The 23,460-nt window shown below is 38.8% G+C and overlaps 1 protein-coding gene across 22 annotated transcripts in view; it reads left to right on the plus strand.

The window, feature by feature from the left end:
* The window catches only part of DMD (dystrophin), a 1,901,967-nt gene that overhangs the window by 1,778,828 nt on the left and 99,679 nt on the right, over positions 1-23,460 (plus strand). For 21 of the 22 annotated variants that reach the window (XM_053308495.1, XM_053308494.1, XM_053308505.1 and 18 more), the window contains 2 exons: positions 15,570-15,644; positions 21,748-21,949. In XM_053308495.1, coding sequence (XP_053164470.1) covers positions 15,570-15,644; positions 21,748-21,949 — 277 coding nt within the window. Of the gene's footprint in view, positions 1-15,569; positions 15,645-21,747; positions 21,950-23,460 lie in introns of those variants that run through there. The other variant, XR_008319265.1, reaches the window with a different exon arrangement.

Raw genomic sequence — 23,460 nt, forward strand, 5'->3', positions numbered from 1 at the left:
ATGTTCCAAGTAAATGTAATGTTGTATATGGACTGACAGATTATATTTTAATCAGTGGTGATTCTCTTTTATTTAGCAGAGGGAGAGAACTCGCCCTATCCACCCCCAGCACAGTACCTCCAGTGACTGTTTCTGGTGTCTACGTTTCTTTTTTTTTATTGTGAGCTCTTTGGGGACAGGGATCCATCTTATTTATTTATTATTTCTCTGTGTAAACCACCCTGAGCCATTTTTGGAAGGGCGGTATAGAAATCGAATGAATGAATAAATAAATATTTTATTTTAAAAAAGAAAATCACAGTGGGGGCAATGGATATATTAAAAGACAAGATTATGGTGGGCTTTTTAATATTTCAAGTCTCAAAGTGAATGGGGAGTGTGTGGTTCAGCTACCATGTTTGACACTGTTAATCTTCTGATTGGGTTTAATCACAAGAATTAAACTGGGGAGACTTGGCCCCTTGCCATAGGGCAGCACAGCTGGAGGAGTGGTCATTGTTTTTCATTCCATTTTTAATTGAGGTGACAGCCTCTACTGCTCTTACACCCATTATCTTTGCTAGGCTGGATTTCTTTCAGATACACTGAGATTACACTTGCTGAACTTTCCTCTCTTTCTATAACCATCTAATGACAATCTTGGGTCTGGGTATATGGTTCTGAAAATGTGAGGCAGATTTCTTTAAGACGACTCTGACAGTTGTTAGCTGATACCCGAGTTTGTTTCTGATTTCTCCTATCCCATCTTTATACATGTGCTCATTGGGTCAGAAAACAGTGACTATGTTTTGCCAAACACCCGCTAACTTATTGTGTTGGCTAATAGTGTGGGATCAGTGAAGCAACTGTGTCATGAAAATGAGTCTTATATTCCTGTAGAGTCCATTCTGATAGGATTTTTAAAAATGCAAAATGTCCTTTTCCTTTTGCTCTAGTTGCCAGCAGCTTTGTTTTAGTTTGAATTTTGGTAAACTAAAGTACAGATTGAGAATGGTCTGATATTTGGAATTATCTGCTCCATGAAGGAATGCATAGTATTATTTTTGCAAGTTTTTAATTGTTTTATACCCTGAGCCTTCAGCATATTGCTGACAAATAGTTGCTGACAAATAGTTAAAACAATTAACCAGTACATAATAAAACAATAAGAACTGTAAAAGCAGGGTGACAAAAAGCACAGAAGTTTAAAAACCACAGCAGCCACATAGAAAACAAGCATATCAATCCATTTCAAAGACCTGGAAAAAATAGTGTCTGTAGCCTTCCACCAAATGATATCAAAACAAACTCCTATGGAGCATTTCAGGAGCAGGATGTGAAGACCAAAACGCCCTCTTCCCTGGCTGCTTCCCACTTGATCCGAGAATGTGGGGAGAAAGGCCTCCAAAGATCTTAATGTACTGGCAAGTTTATGTGGGAGGAGACATTTCTTCAGATATCTGATCCTAGAGCTTTAAGGGTAGGGATGTGCACAAAATCTGAATCTGAGGTACACTTTACCTTTAGTGTTACTCTCGGGGCCAGTGTGGCTGGAGTCATCACACTGCCCTGATGTAGTGTTGCTCTGGAGTGATGCTACATCAGAAACAGTGTGAGATATGGCAGCTTAGCCGCACAGCACTGAGAAGAGCATCAATAGTACCCATCACTGCTAGCTGACAAGACCTCCAGGGCCCTGTGGTGCTAAGAGCTGCTGGTGCCTGTTGCTGTCATCTACTAAGTGCACTGTGGTCCACCCACCATTTCTCCCAGAAAACTCTGGCAATGTTGCTCCACGAATGGGTGCTCCAGGATTTGCCCAAATGCTGATGTGGAGTTTGCTTTAGGCTCTCAGGCAGCGGTCTTGCTCATCATCTGCTACCTGATGGGGATGCCGGGTATAGAACCCAGGATCTTCTGTGTATAAACCATGTGTTTCACTACTGAACTATGGCTGTTCACCACCAGTACCCAATATAAGTACTGGACTTGTCAGCCCAAATCCCTGGATCATCTCACTCAGCCTATGTAGATATTGAAAAGCATGGAAGTACAGCAGGATCCCATAGCATAAATGCCATAGGAAAAATGTGTAGTTTTACTCTAGTAAAGGTAAAGTGTGCCATCAAGTCGGTGTCGGCTCCTGGTTGTCTTTGGTAGAGTGCCACCTTCCAAATTGGCCCTCGCTGAAGTACAGGGCCCCAGTCTCCAAGCCAGACAGTCCATTCAGAATGATGTGAATGAACCCCTGCTAACTTGGCAAAGAGGCACCTTTTAACGTGGTGATTCTCTTTATTTAGCAGTGGGAGAGTAACTGGCCCTATTCACCCCCAGCACAGTACCTCCAGTGACTGTTGCTGGTGTCTATCTGATGTTTCTTTTTAGATTGTGAGCCCGTTGGGGACAGGGGTCCATCTTATTTATTTATTATTCTCTGTGTATTCCTCCTGAGCCATATTTGGAAGGGCGGTATAGAAATCAAATAAATAAATAAATAAATAAATAAATAAATAAATAATATTATGGCTGATGGCATTGAAAACTCAAGGTGCCTAGGTGAATTAGCAGGATTGTGGACATGATACTTAAGGGATAGATAATAACTTCGTAATAAAATAATAATAAATTATCTTGGCATATAAGAAAGGGGAATAATATTGTAGTAGCAGTAGTAGCATTTGAATCTATGTATAAAATTTGGCTTGGAGTGTGTGTGTGTGTGTGTATAAAGTGTGTGTGTGTGTGTGTGTGTGTGTGTGTATATATATATATACTTTAACTGGTGAACAAAGTATCTGTGACATGTGAGGAAAGGTTTGTAAATGTTGTGGTACTTCTTATATAAAGCACCCTTTCAACAGTACTGTGGATCATCCTAAAAATTATGTTGTTGTGTTAGTTATTAATGTAGCATAATACTTTATATATGTGGAACAGTTCAAGTCCTTATCATTTAGTCTTGTGCAGAATCTTTAATGTATTTTCAGTTCTTCTCTTTGCCTTGGGTTAGAAGTAGTAATAATAAGATGTTTCTGAGGCTCCTGCAGAGTTGCTCTTCAGTAATATTTTATACGAAAACTTAAATTACATTTTGTATTGCTTATTTGTTTCTGTATTGTCCCTTGCTCTAGCATACATTTATGCATAGCAGTATAAATTTTGGTTTCTTGGTTGTATGAAAGAATGCTCACAGTTTAAGTAGCTTTAATTTTCCTTTTACAGGCTTGGTGGTTATTTAAAACTGGCATCCATGGGTTTTACAACAATGTATTATGTGAAGCCAAGCTTGGTACAGCATTACAAGCCCATTCAAAAACTTTATTTCCTCTTGAATTCATAACCCTAATGCACAGGAAATCATTTATCCTAATAATACACCTTTTTTGTACATATCACCATTTTTCATGTGTCAAGTTATTCTATAAAGGGAAACATTTTTTTTTAATTTCTTCCTATACACTAACTTCTGAGCTGATCCTCTTTTTAGTTTCACCTATTCTTTTTACTTTCCAGTTATGCATTTTCATGTTTAGTCCTGTAAAAAACAAGTTATTACAGCATTACAGTTCAGGGAACATATTGCTCAGGTAACATGACATTGTGGAAATACTGGGGGGGGGGATATTTTCATCCATTATTTTATCAGGTAACAAATCACTGGGTTTACCTTGCATTTCCACAATGGAGAATAATTTCCTTGGAATTTTGTTTTTTAAATAGAGTTGCACTGTAGTTATTTTAACTGGTATTGGGCAAATCGATTAGGCTTTGAAGGAATGTGGTGCAGGCACTGAAGGACAAGTGAGAGAACAGTAACATGCAGTGGTTCTAGTGATGCCAAGTATGGATTGTGGATACAATCCACAAGCAAATGTGGATACAATCCACAAGCAAATGGATTGTATCCCACTGTGATCAATGGAGGGGAGAGAGCTTGGTCAGCAGAAGAGAAAACAATTTAGTGAAGCATATTGACTAACTATGTAAAAATTAATATTTTTCTTCCCCTTTTTATAAAAGTGATTTTTCCAGTGTCTTAACAGGACATTGACAGGCTCGATTTGTATGATTCTTTTGAATTTGGATGTACAGGAAAATCTTGATATTCATGGGGCTTCCATTCCACTCTACAACTGCAGATATGGAATCCACAAATATTGCTGCATTGGGGCAATGGGGATTGAGGGGGTAGGTTCCTGGTCACGGTGGGGATGGTGACCAAGGAGGCAGCAGTGGGGGTCCAAGTACCTTTTTTAATCCACTACCATGCGCCAGAGATAGCAGTGGAGACAGCAATGGGGACTCCTCCCTCCCCTTTCAAATGACCAGCGCAGCCTTTCAAATGACTGCGCTGGCTGGTCTCTATGCATGTGCGTGCATGCACAGAGAGGCCTGAAATGAGCTGCAGACCAGACCGCACAGTCATTTGGGAGGCAGGTGGAGAAGGAGAAGCAGTCTCCATTGCTGCCTCCACTGCCATCCCCACCGCTGCGGCCACATCCTTTCCCCCACACACCCCTCCAACCCAAGCCCTTTACTTGTAAAGGGGAATCCTTGCCTGATTCACCTCTACAAGTATGGTAATGGCTGACTGGATCGGGCCCCTGACATGTGGATACGCAAGTTACATGGGATTCCCCCCCCCCCCGCTAGCATATGCCGAGGTTGGGTGCCTATTCCCCAACCATGGAGTACCCAGAATGTTGGGGGGCAATATGCTAAATCATTGTAAACCGCTTAGAGAGCTTCCAGCTATAGAGCAGTATATAAATGTAAGTGCTATTGCTATTGCTATAAATGAAACTGTGAGTGTTGAACCTGAGGATAACAAGGTTGCCTGTACTACAGGTGATCACACTCCCTTCTCTTTTCTTGTGTGCAAATACTTCTCTAGAACCATTGTTTGCTTGATGTAGGGAAATGATGGCTATTGCAACTTGGAAATTAAGGAGGGACTCCATACCAGGAGAGGGAGAGAGGTGTATAAGGCCATAGTATGTTTCAAATAGAACTAGCAAGTTTTGAAAGAATTTACCTTCAGAATAATTAACATTTAAACTTGTTCCAGTTACTTCATATGTAAAAGGCCATTATTCCAGAAATATGTCCCATTGACAAACCTGTCAATACAGTTCTTTCCTTTTAAAAATAATATTTCAACTGTGGTGCAATAAAATAATTATTATAAAGTAGATAAAGAATGCAAACCTTGTGTCTTTGCAAAACTAAGTTGCTTCTGGTGCCATTGGTTCACCATTTTTGTATTAACTATATTATTTGTCATAGAGTTTTGTCAGTAGACAGCTATGATTACTGTAACCATATTACTAACCTAATATTTTAAATTAGCAGTTGCTCTTCTGATTCAATTCAAACCAAGATAATGTAAAAGAACTAATTTTATTTCTGGAACAGAAAGAGATGAGATAATACCCTATCACATGTTCCTACCCAGTTTAGAGCCCCATTTGTAACAATAACATTTATCTAAGTCAAATTCTTACAACTATTTGTATGTCTTCTAAAACTACAAATGCTATTTCCCACCTACCATATACAGTTGCATGTTTCATTAACCCTGATGTGCTGTTCTATAGCTGTTTCCTTTATTTCATAGCTGCCTTTAAGACATAATAAGTAGCTAAAATTATTAGTGTGTGTTTATATAAGAACAAGTTGCTTTGTTTATATAAGCACAAATGAAAAATGTAATCAAGAAGTTAACAAAAAAAAAACCTAACAAACCAGTAGTGGAGTATGATCATGGAAAGGCATTGAGAAAATACCTTTCCACTATTTTCTATGTAAATGTGGTGTTGCAGTTGATTCTGTCCTCTTGAGTGTTCTCCGTTTGCTGCTTCTAATTTTCACGTATTGCATTTTGCAATGCCATTGTACATCCGGTGACAATCAAGCACCTTTTATACATGTTTAGCAGGTTTTAATGAATTGTTAACCCCTGCTAACTAAGCAGACACCTTTTAAAGCGGTGATTCTCTTATATTTAGCAGGGGGAGAGTAACTGGCCCTATCCAGCCCAAGCACAGCATTCCTCTAGTGGCTGTTTCTGGTATTTGCCTTATGTTTCTTTTTAGATTGTGAGCCCTATGGGGACAGGGGACCATCTTATTTATGTACTACTTTATCTTTCTATGTAAACTAAACTGCTTTGAGAAATTTGGTTGAAGAGCAGTATATAAGTTGTTGTAGTAGTTGTAGTTGCTGCTGCACTCTTGCTTGCATTCTTATGTCACTATTGTAGATCAATGCAAATATTCATCAGCACACAAGTTTTACTTGCCTGCTTCAACAACAAATCACCTGCTTACAAAGTGAGCTGTCCTTTCTGGAGAATTTAAAGGTTCTTTAAAGTGAAATAATCTTGCGATGTAGAATGATTCAAGTGGTTGTATATTCATGCATATGAAATAAGAGATTATTGTTAAAGAGGTGGTGGCACTTGCAAGGTGAAGTGCACTTCTCCCTGTCTCCTAATATCTGGATTTCTTTTGAAAGAGGTAGAAGACAGAGTGCTAATCCTTTCCACATATTTTCCTAATCAATGCAGCACAACAAGCTGAATTGTGTAACCCACCCTGAAGTATGTATCTTTTGTTTTATTGACTATGCTGATGACCAGGGAGGAAGAAGACCCCTTTGGATTCACACGCAAAATGGCCAGTGAATTACTCTAATTCCAGGGGAGTGAAAAGTAGTCCCCTAGGATGTTATCAGGGCCACTGTGGCCCCCACAGGAATCCACCTAGCAAATTCCTCATAAGTTATTGTTACTGTGAATAAACTACTAATGGCAAACTGGTGTGCCTACGTGAAAGTAGACTCACACTTGAAATATTCCCAGTTTGCCCTTTAATTCTCTGTAGGACAAGCTTACAGCAAGTTAGTACTGCACATTGGGAAGGTGAGATGCTGAAGAATGTTTTCTCTTTCAAAAGTTTTCTCTTTCCTATCCCTGTCGCATACTCCTGCATGAGAAATTCTTCAGGAAGGGGAATGCTTGCAGAGAGTGGTGGGCATTGGGAGAAAGAGGTTGGGAGAATAACATTTTTGTTTAATGGAAAAAATATGGATGTGATCATTGGGATACGCTGATTGGAAAACCTGTTTGGTTTTACACCCCTTCCCTATGCTATGTTCTGATTGCTATCTTTCTAATGTACTTGAACAGAGATTCCCATGCAAAATGACAGTCTCTCCCTGACCCCTTGTTCAGCAATTATTCAAATGGCTTGAATTTGGGGATGTGGGGTTGTGAATTTCACACTCTAGTAACAAGCAAAGTTCCACCCAAAGGATCAGGAGATGTATGGTGTTAGTTGTGTAAGCACTAAACAGCACTGTCAAGAAGTCTATTGGTGGAGGCAGAATCAGCATCAAAGTTTGGCATCTTTGGGCAGCTGCCAAGGGCCCACTATTGCTCTGAGACCAATAACGGGTGGTGGCAGAACAACTCTCTACCATTTTCATCTCCTTTCTCCCATCTGCTAAGCTAAGCTTCACCACACTGAAGTGGTGTGGGCACTGAAGTAGGGCTTACAAAGGGCAGTTTGCTGAAGACCTCCTGAAATCTGGAGCTGGCTCAGATGAACGGAAATAACTATTTCACCTTTATCTCAACATGGTGTCCAGAATCTCTGTTAACTGGCAGGGCCAAGATAAGCAGGCAAAAAATGATGCGTAACAGCAACACACAGCAGGTTTTCGGGGGGGGGGGGCGAAGCTGCAGGCAAGAAGGGAGGTTTTTATATAAGGGCAAGGCTGAAGGAGCTGCTGAGGCTTCTTAGGTTCAGGAGGTAAACTGTGTCCAAGAGAAAGGCAGCAGTTAAGGAAGCAAGATTAGGGGCATGCTGCACACAGAGGTCATGACAGGGCCTGGAGTACAAAACAGGACTTCACCTACTTGTTTCTGTCCACTACTTTACTCTGAGAAACAGCATGAACATTCAAAGATCAGTAAATGGAAAAAAGGAAATGTAATATGTCATGCTTCTTAATCAAAAAGTTACCAAGCGTTTAGCTAAGGACCATTACTCAATGAAATATTAATAAAATAGGAGGAGAAATTTTACAGGAAAATAAAAAAGAAAGTAAAAATGGGCCAGGAGGATAACCCAGGTCCTCAAGTATTTGCCAGTTTTTCATCTTTCTCTGTTGTGCTGCTTTAGTTAAGTAAGTAAAACAAGTGTTTTGCACAAAGAATTGCAAAATCAGGAACAATTCTTGCTGGTCTTCCTTGCCTTTGAAAATTTCTTGTGCCTTCCAAAAATGTTTTCCCGAGGGTTGTGCTACCTTCGAGGACCAATTTTTCGAAAGTGTGAAGTACTTTCAAAGGCAAGAAAGATGAGCAAAACTAGCACCTATCCCCTTTTGCATATTGTGACAGTAGGAAAACTTTCTGGCCGTGTTAAGAGCAGCCTCTTGCTAACTACAGCCTCAGTTGCTCAGTCAAGATGTCAGTCAGTTTTCCTTTGTGTGAAAGAAGACTTGCCATTTGATCTCTGGTATTCAAAATGTGTTTCCCACTATTATACCGCCCCTCTCAAAATAAGTATAAATATAAAATTCATTATATTTCTCTACTGCCTCATTTCAACATCTCATGGCAGTCTGTATATACCCCTAGATCTGCAGGTATGCACTTCTGAATCTAGCAAAAGGTATTCATTCATCACTACACGTATTGCATTGAGCTGGCATCCTATCATATATCCTCCTTCTGTGTATGCTTGCCAGTTCTCTTGGACAGGAAGAAAGACTTTTCACTGTTATGTGCTAATTAATTTATGAATAAATGTGAACTTTTCAATTGCGTATTGAAACCATCAACTTGGAGAACAAGTATTAGAAAATCTTTTAAATTGGTTCACATTCCCATGTTGACCAAACCATCTTTACATTATTAAACAACAGTTCAAAACTGGAAAGAAGCCTCTTTTTCTACAACTCCCAACTAATCCTGTTGGTAGGAACTTAACAGGAAATATGTCATTTTCTCAACCAATAGTTTCACCATCTTATAACCAGCACCATATCTAACAGAGGAATCCCTCTGTTAGATATGTTCTTTTAACAAGCTGTGGCTGACACCCTGACTAATGAAGCACCTATATAAGGGGAAACTGCAGGGACTCACTAGGGACTCATGTGCAACTCCCTCAATCATCCTACTTGGAGCACTGAGACTTGTTCAGAAATTCTGGAAATGCTCTGTGAGACTGGAAACATGTCGCTGAGGGTCAGAAATGTTTGTTTGATCTTGAGAGTACTTCTGGAGTGTAATAAGTGCTCAAGAATCTTAGTCTTTTGGCACAACAACACCCTTGTAGAAGAATGGAGGAAGTTCTGCATGGATTCCCAGTGCATCCTCTCAGAGCTGCATCCTACATGTGCTTCCTTAGAAGCCCATGTCCCCAACTTAAATAACACTCTGGTTATAACAGGCGATACACCTCGTGGGCTAGACAGCAATGTCAAGCACCTTCTAAGTCTTTCATCAAGCAAGACATTCAGTCAGACTGAAGTTGGGACGTGACAGCTCTTTATCATAAAATACAATATTATGAATGGCAAAGAGACATTAACATGTTTGGTATGAACAGATCACATCTCTAAGTAGAGCTCAAATGTTTTAACAAGGAAGCAGACCTATAGCTTGAAACTGTATCACATTTGGAACACAAACAAAGGTGCAGCTCTGTATAAATGACAAACCCTGCTAACTGGGCAATGAGGTGCCTTTTTAAAATGGTGATTCTCTTATATTAAGCCGTGGAAAAAGCAACTGTCCCTATCCAGTCCTGCTGCAGAGTCCCTCCAGTGGCAATTGCTGGTGTGTACTATAGGAAGATGCTGAAAGGCATCATCTTCTACTGCGCAGGAGATGGCATGGCAGTGGTAAACCCCTCCTGTATTCTACCAAAGAAAACCAAAGGCCTCTGTAGTCGCCAGGAGGCGACACCAACTTGACAGCACACTTTACCTTTACCTTATACCTTTTTACCTTGTGTTCATTTTTAAGGCCTTTGGGTACAGAGGACCATTTTCTATTCTTTGCAAAGTAAACCACTTTGAGAACGTCATGTTGAAAAGTGCTATATAAATATTAAACTTTTATCAAACACAAATAATACCAACCATACATATAAGGGATTTTCATCATATGTAAAGTTTCCTATGAAGGAACAATACCTGGCACAAATTTAGATATTTTGCTCTTATTATCCATTTAACTCTCAGTGTAGCTATGCTGTTTACCCATCAGTGGATATCAGACACTTTCCAAGACATTCAACCAGTGCAGCTCTCTTCAGCATATACATATATGCATATTCTCAAGGAATCATGGGGAAACTGGTTGTATTTGTGCTTTTCATACAGTAGTTGGATGCCTCCTATGAGATAACGAAGGTGGCAATCTATGCCACTGCTTACCTGCTGCTGAAAGGTGTATTTCTCACAAGTGTGTTGACAACTGTGGTGGTTATAGTTTTCTCCCCCCCCCCCTTTTTTTTTTAGTAGAGCAGGGCACTCGGTGAGAATGTTAATTTGGACTATATCTATATCTAAGAATCTCACAAACAATCTATTTCATTCATATATATATGGAAGAAGCAATTTGTTATATCTGAATATCTACATGTTTCTTGGTGAACCTATTTAAGAATATCAGCTAAAGTCTTTCTGCTGTATAATTCTAGCACTGTCATAAGCACTGTTGTGTATCAAGTTGTCTAACCTTATTGTCTGCCATATTTTATATAAGAAAATCTGAAGTTAGGATGTTTATGATAAAATAAGCCTTATTTAAAAGTACAAATGTATGAGGGAAGTGAGCAAATGTAATCAAACTGACAATGTTTCTCAAAGGAAGACATGTTCTGTTGAATCTAGTGGCAAAGGGCTTTGTTAGCTATGGTATGCATATCTGGAAGAAAGTAAGACTCCAGCAAGGAAACAGGATTAAGTAATGGAGAAAACATTGGGGATTTATTTATTTATTTATTTTATTGTTGAATTTGTATACTGCCTTTCATTAAAAACAATCTCAAGGCGGTTAGTATGTATAGATTGGAGGATAAAGAGGCAGAACTTGACTCTATATTCAAATACATTTATTTTTAAACCACACAAATTAACCTTTTGTATTAAAATTTCTTTGCAATTACCTCTTCTCTCAACATTTTCATTTACATTACTCAAAAAACATTTGAGTGCTTTTTCCCTTTCATGTTCCTCTTTATATGTTAACTTGTTATTCATTTCTGATTCTTATTTGTAAATCTTGATTCTCTTCCTCCCCCTCCCCCCTGCGCCATCCTTAATTGAAGCATACTTTTCAGAATAAGAATACTGATCTTTTACAAGTCTACACAATGAAATTGCAGTAATAGTGCCTTGGCAAAAGAATACGTTATTAATTTGCTTTCAGGATAGATTAAGTGTCTTTGTTTAAATTCCCCAGTTATTCCAAGCCACATAATGTTTGTGGAGCTGTCACTATTATGGGGAGGCAGATCTGGCAGGAAAGAACAATGTCGGAACAATACACTAATGAGCAGTCCATTAGAAAGATGCATGGGAGTCTGTTTAACAGCAAAAATGCAGCAAGTATATATTGAAAACTGGTACTATGAACATGGAAAGGTATTTTAGTTAGTTTTCAAGATGAATTCCCTGAAAAGTTGTACTCTAGGTAATCGCTTATCTGTTTACAGTTGAACTGTGATAGGAGGCTATTTTATGCTTCTTTTGAAAACAAACTGGAAGGCAAGAGAGTAGCTGTGAGTGCTGCACACTTAAAAAAAAAAAATTTCTGTACTTTCCAAGTTGTTCACCAAAAGTAAAAAGTAGGAATTACAATGGGAAAAAGCTGAAGAGATGATAAATATTACAGCAGGAAATAATGTTGTTTGTTAAGTCTGTTGGGTCTAATATTATTATTATTATTATTATTATTATTATTATTACTATTATTAAGTGTTGCATGGATTGACTACAAGAAAGCCTTCGATTCATTGCCTCACACATGGATACTAAAATGTTTAGAAACAACTGGTGTCAGCAAAAACATTCAGATATTTATTTTAAAAAGCAATGAGCATGTGGAGTACATAGTTAACAATCAATGGCGAGACACTTGGACAGGTTAGCATTAGAAGAGGCATTTTCCAAGGGGACTCACTATCCCCTCAGTTGTTTGTAATCACCATGACCCCACTTTCACAAATACTAAACAAAACAGGCCTCAGATACCAAACATCTCAAACATCCAGTCAAATCAACCATCTGCTGTACATGGACGATCTGAAGTTGTATGGAAAGTCCCGGTCAGAAATCGAATCACTGCTAAACACTGTCCGTATATTCAGTAGCGATATAGCAATGGAGTTTGGACTAGACAAGTGTGCTGCATTAATAATGATTAGAGGGGAAATAACAAAAACAGAAGGAATTGAACTGCCCAATGGAAGCAAGATCAAGAACCTGGAAGAGAAAGAACCTTACAAATACTTGGGCATTCTCCAGGCTGATAACATCGCACACACTGAAGTTAAAAGAAAAATTGGAAGTGAACATATCAAGAGAGTTAGAAAAATCCTCAAGTCCAAACTCAATGGTGGGAACACCATACAAGCCATAAACATCTGGGCTATACCTGTTATCAGATACACTGCAGGAATAATAGACTGGACCCAGGCAGGGCTAGAGATGCTAGATCGTAAGACCAGGAAAATCATGACCATCAATCATGCTCTGCACCCCCACAGGCTATATCTCCCTCACAGCTCAGGTGGAAGAGGAATGCTGCAAGTCCATCAAACAGTAGAGGAGGAGAAAAGAGTCCTTGAAGAATATATAAGGGACAGTGAAGAAGATGCACTTCAAATGGTCAATAATGCAAAACTATTCAACACCAATGAAACAAAGCAGGCCTACAAGAAAGAACAAGTCAAGAACCGAGCAGAAAAATGGAAAAATAAGCCCCTGCATGGTCAATATTTGCACAATATAAGTGGAAAATCAGACATCACCAAGACCTGGCAATGGCTTAAGAATGGCAACTTGAAGAAAGAAACAGAGGGTTTAATACTGGCTGCACAAGAACAGGCACTAAGAATAAATGCAATAAGAACAAAAGTCGAAAAGTCAACAACAAACAGCAGGTGCCGCCTTTGTAAAGAAGCAGATGAAACCGTGGACCACCTAATCAGCTGTTGTAAAAAGATTGCACAGACTGACTACAAACAAAGGCATGACAAAGTAGCAGGGATGATATACTGGAACATCTGCAAAAAATACAAGCTACCTGTAGCCAAACATTGGTGGGACCATAAAATTGAAAAAGTTGAAGAAAATGAAGATGTAAAAATATTATGGGACTTCCGACTACAAACAGACAAACATCTGCCACACAATACACCAGATATAACTGTAGTTGAGAAGAAAGAAAAACAAGTCAGAATAATCGACATAGCAATACCAGGGGATAGCAGAATAGAAGAAAAAGAAATAGAAAAAATCACCAAATACAAAGATCTACAAATGGAAATTGAAAGGCTGTGGCAGAAAAAGACCCAAATAATCCCAGTGGTAATTGGCGCCCTGGGGGCAGTCCCAAAAGACCTTGAAGAGCATCTCAACACCATAGGGGCCACAGAAATCACCATCAGCCAATTACAAAAAGCAGCTTTCCTGGGAACAGCCTATATTCTGCGATGATATCTATAACAATTGACAATAAAATTCTGGCATCCCAGGTCCTTGGGAAGGACTCGATGTCTGGATAAAACAAACCAGTCAATAACACCTGTCTGACTGTGTAAACAAGAAATAATAAATAAATAAATGAATGAATGAATGAATAAATATTATTTATTTATTTATTCATTTTCTATACCGCCCTTCCAAAAATGGCTCAGGGTGGTTTATACTGAAAAATAATAAGATGGATCCCTGTCCCCAAAGGGCTCACAATCTAAAAGAAACATGAGATAGACACCGGCAACAGTTGCTGGAGGTACTGTGCTTGGGGGCGGGATTAGGGCCAGTTACTCTCCCCTTGCTAAATAAACAGAATCATCACGTTAAAAGGTGCCTCTTTGCCAAAGTAGCAAATTAGGGTTCAGGGCTCTGTTTATAATTGCCGTTGTCAGATGTAATGATGATGTAACTTGAAAGGCTACAGTAGTTAAACCTGTTTTTAGCATCTTTCATTCCTTGCAGTATCCCCATAAAGAAAACTGTATCACAGGGAAGCATGCACTCCAGATCTTCAGGTGCAGTTGGGTATGTGTGAATGAATGAATGAATGCTTTATTCCAGTCTTTGACCAAACACAGAGCATAGTATAGGTAGTAAAAAAAAAGAAGAAGAACAAATACTTAATATCAGAATTTCCGTTGTACTACTAAGTATAACTCAAACCAGCTTACATGCAGCCACACAGAATTTGGCCACATACAGTGTTATGGGAGCATAATGATCAACTAAAAGAAAGGAGTTGTATTCATCATCCGTTCTGTAAGGCCTATTTAATGAGAGGGGAAATAAGAGAAATGTGACTATCTTTATAAAATGAACAATATAAAAGAACATGGGTCACACACTTGATGGCCTTCCCACAGGAACATATCCGGGGTGTGTGTGTGTGTGTGTGTGTGTGTGTGTGTGTGTACACTGCTGTAAGGGGAGAGAGTATTCAAAGGTAGCTTTTGGTATAGTGAAATAGAGATACTACCTGCAAGCAGTCATTTGCAGAAGCATGCCTGTGCTTACTAGAACAACTTTTAATTTATTTTTGATTTGCTTTTTTAAAATGGAAGTGAGAAGAGGAAACATTTTAGGTTAGGTTAGGACTCTATCCCAAACTCAGCATTTCTTATAACTAGATGATTTTATTAGTCCCCTGTTTCATTGTTCTTCCATTCATCGAAACGTCAAAGGAGCACCTTAAAAGCTAGGTTATTTTATAAACTCAAGCGGTACACTTGGGAGGAATCTGATGCAGCCAAGAGAGAGCACAGAACTAGGTGAAAGTGACACTGGCGTCAGTACTTTATAAAGCTTCATTGTTCTCTATTGCATCATGGGGTTTGGTTCCCACATACAAAATCTGGCAGAAGTCTACGTTTCTCCCTCCCTCTCTCAAGTTTTTCCCTTCCAAGCAGTATAATTTATCCTATGTGTTAAACAGGAGTGGGGAGCATGACTTACCTTTCTTAAAGTGATCGCAATTTAGTAGTCTCGCAATATTACAATATGTCATTTTGGGGCACTTCTGAGTGCTACATTTAAAAGTGGGAGGCATTAAGGAGGTGAAATAAGTGAGACTTAAAGATACGTTTGTTGGATTGTCTTTATATGATGCATATTGTATGACAACACAGTGACATTATTCTTAAACATGTTTTTCATTTTGCTGATATAATTACTCGCATATGAAAACAAGGTTTTGTTCCATTTATACTTAAAATTAATCATTAGTTTGCATTCTTACTGAATACACAGGACCCATGATTGAACTGTTCATTGTCCCCCATCTCTCCTTTTCTCTCTCTTCCACCTCTTAGCTGACCTAAACAATGTAAGATTCTCGGCATACAGAACTGCCATGAAGCTCCGAAGACTACAGAAAGCTCTCTGTTGTGAGTATTTTGGAAACCTGCATTGTGGGTGTGTAATTTAGCAACAATGGAAGGAGTGAATTCATTGTTGCTGATACTAGCTCTCCTATGTTTGTTTTAACTGTTCATTTTCGAGCTTGGACTTCTGATAATTACTCCAAGAATTACCAGTGTGTGTTTATGTATCTGGGAAAGCAGTGTGTATTAAATTAATCTTTGAAAAGTATTCATCATTCCAATATAGTGTAACAATGTAACAGGGAAACAACAGCAACAGATCCCAGGAGGATTCCTTAGAATGAATGGAATAACAGAATCAAAATAAAATTAGGTTCTCATCTTCAGTTTTGTGCCTCTTTTCATGTAGCTGAAGTATACACTAAAAAGCTGTTTAATCCCTTTGTTCAAAAAGCAGTCTGGGAAATGAAAATTGGGAAAATGTTCCCTGTCGATTGGTATGGAAGCTTTTAAAAAGATTTAGATTTATTTTTTGATATTTTGATTTTATTAGTTTTTGTTTTATATTGTTATAAACCACCTTGTGCATTTTCAAAAAGGTGGGATATAAGTATTCTAAATAGATCTTTTAGACTGCTTTTTGAACTCTTGGACAGCAGGGTTTAAAAAAGTAGTTGGGGTTTCTGTTAGGCTGATAAGAACATAAGAACAGCCCTGCTGGATCAGGCCCAAGGTCCATCTCATCCAGCGGTCCAGCATCCTGTTTCACACAGCGGCCCACCAGATTCCACTAGGAAGCCCACAGGCTCCTAAGGGATAAACTCCATCAATAAGGGCATGGCATGCTCTTGATTTGTGTTTTGGTAAGTTTGTTTAGCAAATACTGGCCTACATCCAGACAAGTGTTGTACTAGCACAAGGATGTAGCATGATGATGTGCAAAGAAAGGAATATCAGTTCCAGACTGTCCCTTGCACTAGTGGAAGATATTAACACATTGTGGCAAGCTTGTATGTAACCTGCACAAGGTCTGCTTACATTAGCAGTTGTGCAACATCATAGAGAAACACAGCTTTGTGCAACTTTGCAAATTTACATGTGTACAACTTCTCTCATTGCACTAGTGCAACACTCATCTGGTTGTCAACCACTGCACCTTGAAAATATGAACAGCCAACATTAATGCATTTCAAGTTGGATATGAGACCTTGGAGGTTTCTTTAGGATGAACAGAATCAAAATGAAGTTCCCATCTTCGGTTTTATGGCTCTGTTCAAATAGCTGAAGTATATACTTAAAATAATGAAAGGTTTCTAGCCTCTCATAAAAACTGAATTTTTATGACCCCAGTTAATTCCTTTAACATTTGGGCCCTGACTTCAGCAAACTCTATGTACTTAGTATTTCTTACATTCAATTATTTTATTCTACTTCACCTTAAAAAGTATAAGGCAAAACAGATTTTTTGCTTTTCATGATCCAGTTTAAATTAGGTTAAAAACAAACAAACACCAAACTAATGCCCAAACTGCAGTGACATAAGTAAAATTAACGATGCCTATTTCTGCAATAACTGGTTTTCTGCTTTATTATTTGTACATTCATTTTGGAAGCAGTAATTAGTATAGTTTTTCTTTATTATGGGTAGAAAATTTGGCTGTGCCATACTCCTCTTGCAAGACAAACAATAGTGGATACAGTGACCATGTCCACCTTCTGTCCAGATGGGCAGAAACAGTTGTTCCACTAGTGTCGAAAGGTTTGGGAAGTGTGGAAAGGTTTGTGCAACAGCAACCATTTTTCATTGGTATTACAATGGCGGGGGGGGGGAACCAAAGTATTTGATTATAGCATTAACTAAATCAATTGTGAATGCAAGTTGAGTGCTTGTAAGTTTAATATTGCATAGTGGTGGCTGTGACAAATACTATATATAAAATAATGCAAAATGAGGATGTGATAATGTGTGAAGTAAAAATTCTTCTAGTGTATTGGTTAATTCAGAATGGTAGTGTGTGCTTTTGCTTCACCACCCTGCTTTCAAGTAGTCTTGGAAGCTTTATGGCCCCTTTTGCCTTTACTTTAAGGTTTACTCTGAGCAAGTCAGTGTTTTATGGTTCCGGATGTTTCTACAAACATGCAGTGCTGCCTGTGCTAAACATCTAAGCACATGCTTTATGCCAGCTTCAAAGGAAAAGGTGTGAGGTGGCTGACTAACCGTGTTTATGCTTTCAAGGAATTTCCTTTCTAAATAGAACAATTAGATATCATTAAATATTCCTTTGTACCATCTTGGTTTGTTTGGGGTTTTTTGCACCACTAATGCAGTGTTGCTGTTAATGATTTTTTGGTATCATGGTTGCTTTAATCTTTAATTGTTCATATTGGGAAAAGAAGAAAAATACAAAATTGTCTTGGAAAACTTAGTACAGTAAAGACTTCTTACTTTTTACTCTTTATGAGGAAATTAAGGCTACAGTCCTATTCACACTTAGTCAGGAGTAAGACCTATTGAACTTAGTGCAACCTTTTTCCGAATAAGCTAGCATGCATAGCATTATGTATTTTAAAATTGTAATATTTTAAATATTCGATCAAATAAGGTATTTAGCAGCCCACATGACTTTTAATAGTGAACGCAGAAGCTCATGTTCATCATCAGAATAATAATGCTTTAAAACAATTCCACAAGTACAGTGTCTGCTCTGTTATACTGTAAAAAAAATACAACTCATGAAATAAGCAAAGTAAACATTAAAATGTGTGCTAACAAAATGAAATTTAGGCAAAACTAAACTAAAAATTGGGAGGGCTCTTAATTCCAGAGACCTCTTCCTTTTGGCTAAGTACAGGTATAGCCTGTATTTAACCCCTCTTTTTTTAAAGGGGGTTGTCTTAAATTGGGAGGAGGAGTATATTTGGGTAAATATGATATGTCAGTGCTTGTTTGAATAAACCTCCACTTTAGAAATCACATTAAAGTATGGTTTTATAACTAATGTATAAATTCAATGTAAACATTGCATTGTTTCTCCCTCCTTCATTAACCCTTTTAATCTGAAATAAAACTATATACTGCTTTAAATGTGACAATTTCTCTTCTTGGTGAATCCAACCTTGTGTTTAGATTGTTGAGAGCCTTGTAGTGAAATGGGCAGAGCAGGGCTGCACAACTTTTGCCTTTGAGCTGTTGCTGGACTACAGCTCCCATCACCCCCAGCCACAGATGAGAGTTTTGGTCTAGCAAGAGATGGAGGGCTGAAGTTGTGAAGCTCTGAGTTAGAGTATTGGACTTGAATGAAGGAGAACTGGGTTAAGATCCAGTGAAGCTCACATGACTTTGAGCAAGTTGGTCTCATCCTTGCCCAGAGGTAGGTAACCTTTGGCACTCAACTGCTGATCATTTCCCATCATCCCCAGCCACAGTAAATTATGGCTTGGGGTGATGGACATTGTAGTTCAACAACTGGAATGTCAAAGGTTGCCTAACCTTGTCTTAACCCAATGCAGTCCTGAGCTTCTTGGAAGAAGATACAAATTCAGTTATCCCTCGCCAACCATGAGGGTTCCATTCTGGGAAAAGCTCGCAGTTGGCGAATTCGCAGTAGATGAGCCATTGAAATCAATAGCAAACAGGGAGTTAGGGGAACCGTGGTCACAAAAAGACCAAAAAATACAGGGGGAAAATAGAAAGAAATCCCCCCCCCAAATCACCAGGAGTCAGTAAGAGGAGTGAAGGGGACCCCCAAAATTACCCCGACCCCCAAAAGTAGCAAAAGGGGGGGGAAACCAATTGGGGGGGAAACCTCACCAAATGGCAAATATGTCACAGTTGACAAGACATGTCACAATTTCCCAGTCGTGGATACACAAAACCGTGATTGGGAAACGTGCAGTTGGCAAGGGATGACCGTATAACAAATTAATGATAATACCCATAATTGTGTGTGTGTGAAGTTCTTGCACATAATAAGGAACAAATAGTTTATTTTTGTGGGACTGGGAATGGGAATTCTAAAGAACAGAAAGACTGAAAAGGGATATAGCAAAAATGAAGATGTTGCTAGAGTCAATGAGAGGGTAATGGATGTGAAATATCAGAACCTGCAATAGAAAGTGACGGAAATCAAGTTAAAGAATAGCAAGAGAGAATCATAATGGTTTTAGGATAATCATGTTAAATTTATTGTAGAATGAAGAAGCAACAACAGGGAAGACCAGCAAAGAGGAAGCTACTATATATATTAGAGATTACTTGGGCCACACATTGAGGCAAGTCTCATGATCAGTGAGACCTGCTGGAGGGGATTCTGCAGGGAGAGCAGGCCTAGCCCGCCTTCCTGTAGACGATCACTACTGCAGCCCTGGGCAGCCAGATCGGCTGCCCACACGACTGCCGGCTCCATCACGGAGCTGGCGGGGGCTGCCGGGATCAGGGGTCACATGGCCCCCGGATGTTCCAGGATGCCTCACGTGAGTATGCAGGGCATACTTGAGAGACTCTACATCTGGGGGTCTCCTCATGTGTTGCCGTGGTGTGGAGCCGTGCCGCGGCAATACATGATCCGGAAGCCCGGGTTAGCAGAGCCCTTGCTCCGCTAACCTGGGCTAAGGGGAAAGCTACTTTAGCGGGCTAGCCACCAGGGAACAACCAGGCTCGCCTGCGAGTGAGAATACCCTCATTATGTTCAACACTCATACAATCTGTGTAGTATATATGAATACAGATCTGTATGCAGGTACGTTGTTCACATGTTATGTTGAGCACAGGCACAGCAGCTCATTTTCTATCTGCATGCTGCATTTTAGGGGGCCTGTACCAAGGTTTACTTTTAAAATGGATGCAGCTACAGTCCTTCATGCAAAATATGTATATCTGTAGAGACAACTCAGGTACAACATAATGGCTGAATTCAAACATAACACAGAACCAAGGGTCCAGTGGATCTGTGGTTCCACTCCCCCACCCCCCACACTTACCTGTCTTAATTTGGATGTAAGCACTGTCCTCCTCTCTGCAGTCTGCAAGACTGCTCTGTTTCTTTGCAAAACAGAAATATGCCCCTGAAGTCTGCACAATTCTCAAGGACATTTTTCTACCAGTTACAGGGTGATTAGAAAGGAAACTAGACATTCCAAAATTCACCCTCCCCACTCTGTGCAACTAGTTCCTGTCCTCTAAATCAGGCCTATAGCTTCAGTCGTTTGTATCAGAGCCAGAATGCACTGTTAAAATGAAGTTTAATAATTTCATCAAACCAATCTAAACATGAAGGGAATTCACTTATTTTTAAAAAGCTACAACATATGGGGCACATCAAACATTTAAAAGAAGAAAAATGCAAAATTGATTACAGCCTGACCTCAGCGCAGTGATTTTAGCTGTGTACTGCTACCACTGAACAATATATACATCTATGTTCCATAGACTTACAAGTGACTAAATGATAAAAGATGATGTGAAGGAAGGACTTCCATACCTATGGAAGAAATACAAGGTTCAAATCCTGTACAGTTGTCTTGTAGTCTTATTCATCTGTTCTCTAAAGCAAACTGTTTTCACATTCCTGTTTGTCATTAGTGGATACATTGGTTATACCTCATGCAGGCTTGAAAAATACAGCTGATAGAAGCTTCTAAGGTACTGAGATACTTTTTAGTCGGAACCATGAACAGCCTTTCCCAAAGAGAAGGTCCTCTGTTTATCTGTAGGTGCATATATAATTAGACTGCCACCCAGTGCTTGAGGGGTTCACTTAATTACCATTGATTCATTGTCTCAGAGGAGCTGAACACTCAGCCTTAAGCTTCATGTTAAAAGAACTGTACAGTACTGCATTTCCAATTTGGATCATATATTAGTATTGGAGAAAGCGTCTTTCCAAGATCCCTGGGGATGCAGCTGATAAATAGACTGCTGCTGGACAAGAAGCAGCTCTTAGATTAGTAGCATTTTATGCGTCAGTTGATTAGATCTCACCTAAATCAAGAAAATCATATTAATGGGTAGAAATTACTTGAAATGAAATATGAAAGTTATCTCTTCAAGCTAATATACCCGTCTTTCTAATGTTCTTTAGAGCACCTTATAGACTTTGATAATTAAGTTGCCTGTTTTGTTATGGATTGAAGGTATTTCTGATTTGGACTGTTGTTGTTTATACAGTGGATCTCCTGACTCTGTCTGCTGCATGTGATGCCTTGGACCAGCACAACCTCAAACAGAATGACCAGCCAATGGATATACTTCAGATCATCAACTGCTTGACTACCATTTATGATCGACTGGAACAAGAGCACAGTAGCCTAGTCAATGTTCCTCTCTGTGTAGACATGTGCCTCAACTGGCTTTTGAATGTTTATGACACGTATGTGCGGGTAGACTTCAATAATCATTGATTTTAATGAGCTTTTTGTCTTTGCTGTAAAATGAATGGCTTAGAGCTGGAAAATAGGTGGTCAAAGTGCAAGTTTCACACAGCGAATGGCTTAAAGGCTGCATTTAGCTGGCTCATTTAAGCTTTTGGTTAGATCTGGCATCCTGTGGTGGCGTTAAAGTTTTGAAATGAGAATCTGGAAAAGGATGCTATTTTCAGTAGCATGTCCTGTGTAATCAGGGTCATTTTATCAAGTTCCATCCCATTTGTTAAATAATTGCTCTGTTAAACATTTCTAAATTTTGTGCTTTGTATGCATTGGTCTGATTTACCATCTGGTAAGTCACCAAGAAGAAAACTTACAATGTTATTATTATGATTGTTTTTTACAGGGAACTGTTTCACATAAACAGCTAATACTATGGGCATATAGAACATTTTACTTCAGTTTAAAGAACACAACTAACTGATTTTAGTTCATTCAAAGGAAAATCTCAGTTATATACATAGTTCACAGCACTGGACTACTTCCAGGATCCAAGACTATTTTTCATCAAGTTTTAATCAAGATAATTACATCCAATTAAATTTTGGATAAAGAATTGCTCTTGTCTCCAGCAGTATCCTCCCTCAGTTACAAAATATAGTAGGAGATTGCTTCCTTGTAATAATCTAACCTAATTCTAGTCGAGTTGTGATGGGCTATTACAGCTTAACGATATTGATCACAATTGCAGTATGTTTGTGTTTCATCTGCAGCTACATAGAATATTTCTTTGCTCTTAAACATTGAATCGGTTCTAGAAAATAACACTCTACAGTATTTTCACCCACATGTAAATGGAAACTTGTATTTGAACCCAACTGATACATTTATTTTGAAATCCCAAAATAAACTAATCACAAGCTCTCCCATTAAAGTTAGAATTGTACACAAAGATTTCAAATGAGAATCAACTGTTACACCATTGCAGCTGAAGCTAGCTTTTCTGGCTCCAGTTAGGAGATGGATTTAAATCTACTTGCCGCTAGTTTTTCAGTTGTGTTTTACTAATCTTTTGGTTTTTCCACTATGCTTGTCAGAAGGTTTGCATTTGTGTTTTGCTTTCTCTCTCTTATTCATGTGACCTTCAAAGTGAAGAGGGGGGTCTATTAAAGCAGTTGATTGACCTTATGCTGGCAACATTTTATTTATACCTCTCACTCATAGTGGTCCATAAAGCATTCCTACATTCTACTAAGCTAATCACATTTTTTTTAAAAAGATTAATCTGGCAGGATTTATTATTAACATATCTAAGTTATCGAATCATAACATTTCAAACTCTGTTCTGTTGTTCAAAATCTGTTCTAATGAAGTCAAACTGACCAAACTGTAGTTTCCCAGATTCACCTTTCCTCCCTTTTTTCAATCTGGGACAACATTATCCATCCCCGGTATTATGTTAGCTCGCCCATTCTCCGCACTTGCTTAAAGATGATAAACGAAGGTTCTGAAAGTA

The sequence above is a fragment of the Hemicordylus capensis genome, chromosome 3 (assembly GCF_027244095.1).
Source record: "Hemicordylus capensis ecotype Gifberg chromosome 3, rHemCap1.1.pri, whole genome shotgun sequence".
Lineage (NCBI taxonomy): Eukaryota > Metazoa > Chordata > Lepidosauria > Squamata > Cordylidae > Hemicordylus > Hemicordylus capensis.